The sequence below is a fragment of the Benincasa hispida genome, chromosome 2 (assembly GCF_009727055.1).
Source record: "Benincasa hispida cultivar B227 chromosome 2, ASM972705v1, whole genome shotgun sequence".
NCBI lineage: Eukaryota > Viridiplantae > Streptophyta > Magnoliopsida > Cucurbitales > Cucurbitaceae > Benincasa > Benincasa hispida.
This window is the reverse complement of record NC_052350.1, coordinates 43,454,390-43,457,477: the sequence shown is the minus strand read 5'-3', so window position 1 is coordinate 43,457,477 and position 3,088 is coordinate 43,454,390. Positions and strand designations below refer to the sequence as shown.

At 32.3% G+C, this 3,088-nt stretch overlaps 1 protein-coding gene across 2 annotated transcripts in view; it reads left to right on the top strand.

The window, feature by feature from the left end:
• The window catches only part of LOC120070854, a 16,029-nt gene extending 13,356 nt beyond the window's left edge, over positions 1-2,673 (top strand). The window contains exons 14-18 of one of the 2 annotated variants that reach the window (XM_039022745.1): positions 433-498; positions 595-661; positions 1,473-1,561; positions 1,681-1,804; positions 2,274-2,673. In XM_039022745.1, the coding sequence (XP_038878673.1) occupies positions 433-498; positions 595-661; positions 1,473-1,561; positions 1,681-1,804; positions 2,274-2,318 (391 nt within the window). In that variant the 3' untranslated portion in view covers positions 2,319-2,673. Of the gene's footprint in view, positions 1-432; positions 499-594; positions 662-971; positions 1,028-1,472; positions 1,562-1,680; positions 1,805-2,273 lie in introns of those variants that run through there. The other variant, XM_039022746.1, reaches the window with a different exon arrangement.
• Positions 2,674-3,088: the final 415 nt, after the last annotated feature.

The window sequence follows — 3,088 nt, the reverse complement described above, 5'->3', positions numbered from 1 at the left end:
AAAGAAAAGAAAAAATACATTTCAGACTACTGGAGCAAAAATCACTCTCATATGCCTGGTATGGTTGTATTTTGGGGCATGTGCTTTATAGATTAGAAAATGAATTTACCTAAAATTGCATTGAGGATTTGTCCTTTCCCACGAGGATCTGTTTAGTATTGTTTCGTACTTTTTCCTACATGTGGACTCGGGTAATAATTTTTACTCATCTAACATGTGGACTGTTAATATGAGTTAAAAGAGGAATAACATTATAAATAGTTGAACTCTAGATCTTTTACTGCACTGAAACATGTGAAATATCTACACCAGAAACCTAAACTCTGAGGATATAATAAATTTTAGCCATTTTATATGTTCTCAAGAAAAATGAGAGCCATTTTATATGTTAAAAGATAATCCAGGATTAAAAAGTTTCCTATAATTCTTCAGGTCAGGTATTTTGGATGTTTATAATTTTCAGGTCACACATATTCATTGTCCACCCCCAGCTTGGATGTAAGTAAAACTAAAACTTATGTAGAATCAAAGTATTCATTATGTGAAGAATCAGATAGTTCCCTAACTCTGTTTCTTTTTGTTTGGAAAGAGTAGAAATGATTCCAACGTGCCTACAGATCAATTATTTTTGAGGAAACCATCATGGCTGCCAACAGATTCTGTAAGTTACTGTATCCTGTGCTTCTATTTTGTTTCATCATTTTTACAAGTAGAAATCTGAGCCAAAGTGGGTATAGCTCAACCGGGGCATATAATGAGACTAAAAGATAAATAAATAAAATATTTGCACGACCATATAGTGCTGTTAAACTCTTCAACCATACAGCACAACAACAATATGCGTTGGTCTGTTTTTCTTCGACTCTCTGTAACCTTTTCTTTTTCTGTTTGTTATATTGGCAACTTCATAATTTACAGATATCCCATGTATTAGGTTTGAGTGAATTGTGAAAATAGTCCTGGTACTTTAGGTTGTAGATCAAGTGAAGAGAAGTCTAAGCTATGCTATTAAAGTCAACTGCAAAATGTAAGAATTTTCTTGTGCGCGAATTTTGATCCAGGAAATTTTGTGCATGCAAATTTTTATTCAGGAATTCTCTTGCATTATTTAGGCACTTACATGGTTGTCAGTTTTATTATAGTAGAGGCTCTGTTAGCAATAAAGACTAGACAGAATGAAAGAGCTATGCACTAAGAAAATCTCCTTGCACATATGCTATACATACAAGAATGTCTGTTTAACTGAAAGCTATTGGCCTACATTAATCTGTTAATTCTGGATCATGGAAGATGACAAGATGTACTCGGTTTAGTTATATAGTATAGCAACGTACCATAATGATATTAGTATCTATAGCATGTGCATCTGTTCATAGCTAGTTACGAGAACACACATTTTCTCGAATTTTATTCAGTTTTAGAGTTTCTTACTTATTTCTTTTTTCCTTTTGCAATGATGTATTTTTACATAGATCTATGTGGTTGGATCTTCTTCCGTCGAAGGCATTCATCTTTTGGATTTTCATCCTGACTCCCGCTCTCCCAGCCACGTAGACTACAAGTATGAAACTTAAATGTCATGCCTCCAACATTCTACGTTTTTGAAACATACTGTATAGAAATGAATCAAATGATTTTTATATCCTTTCCTTCTTTTTGTTGTATCCTTTCATGTTCCAGTGATCAACTATGTGGTGCTGAAGCAGAGAACAAAAAACGACAGAACAGATATGTCGAGCTGTCTGAAGGAGTTACATCTTGTGCTGCTCACCCTCTCAATGGCACCATCATTGCTGGAACGAAGGTTTGTTTTCTGTCAAGGATTTCAATGTATTGTTTGTTTATAAATACGAGCAAATTACTTCTTGTGTTCCATGCATCATGTCGAACATGTGTTTAATACTATACTTCCCAAGTACTTAGCAATTTTAGCTAAGTCAATGAGTCAATGTTATATATGTTCAATTAAGATTTACTATTTATTGCATTTGTGAATTTTTCCCTTTACATAAAACCCTTTCTCTTCTCAGTCCTCTTTTTCTTTGTAGTTTCATTGACCGTTCACTAGAGTGGCAACTTGGATGGTCTCGTTTAGGTGGCTCCATTCGTACATAAATATTCTCACATTCTTTATAAAGATAAATGTGCTACTCCTCTCATTGTTAATTGGTTGTGAGATGGGTTTTAATACGACTGTGATGATTATTATTATTATATAAGTTGATTGGCTCCCCTTTTGTGTAAGTCTTAACTTTTGAGAGGATTGGTTTCAGAATTCATCCTTGATCATGATTTCCCAGAAGAACGAATCATGTTAGAAGCCAAGATTGATTATACAAATTTCTCAGCAACCATTTGAAGCCAAAATGTGAGGTATGTATTATTAAGTTTGATGGAGAATGTGAAAGTAGATGGAGTATTTGGAACTCGAAGAACCCGTGGCTGATGATCAATCAGAAAAGGCCTTACACAACTTTGGTTGGTTGATGATGATAACAAGTTTTTTGGTTTTCTTTCTTTCAAACAATTAGATCGTTCTATGTTGCTTAGATTAAGCAAAGCATACTTTATTGGAAAAGGAATTATGAAGCTAATTTTTCATTGTTAAGTTTTGAATTAGGAATATAAGCATTACAGTTGAGAATAAGTTTAAATATACTATTCACTTGTTTATTCTTTTCTTGGCCATAGTACATGTAGTAACTAATAAGATCAAGGGATAGTTACAAATATAGCAATTAAGTCCAACATATTAATAAATGTAGCACAATGCAAAAGAATTTGCACATATAGTAAAATATAGATTCAACTCTCAAAATCCATCCATGATAAATCATATTTATAGAAATTTGTCAATGATAGGATTTATCACAGTAGATTTTACTATATTTATAATTCTTTAAAAATGTTATTATACACTTAATTATTATCCCAAAAGGTAGGATGGGTTGCATTTACCCTAACATCAAATAATTCTATTATGAGATTTAGTTCAAAATGGTCAAAACACTAGCAAACATTTTTTTAAAAAATAAGTATTAATTTTTAGGAAAACTTTTCTAAATAGCAAAAAAATACTAAGACTTCT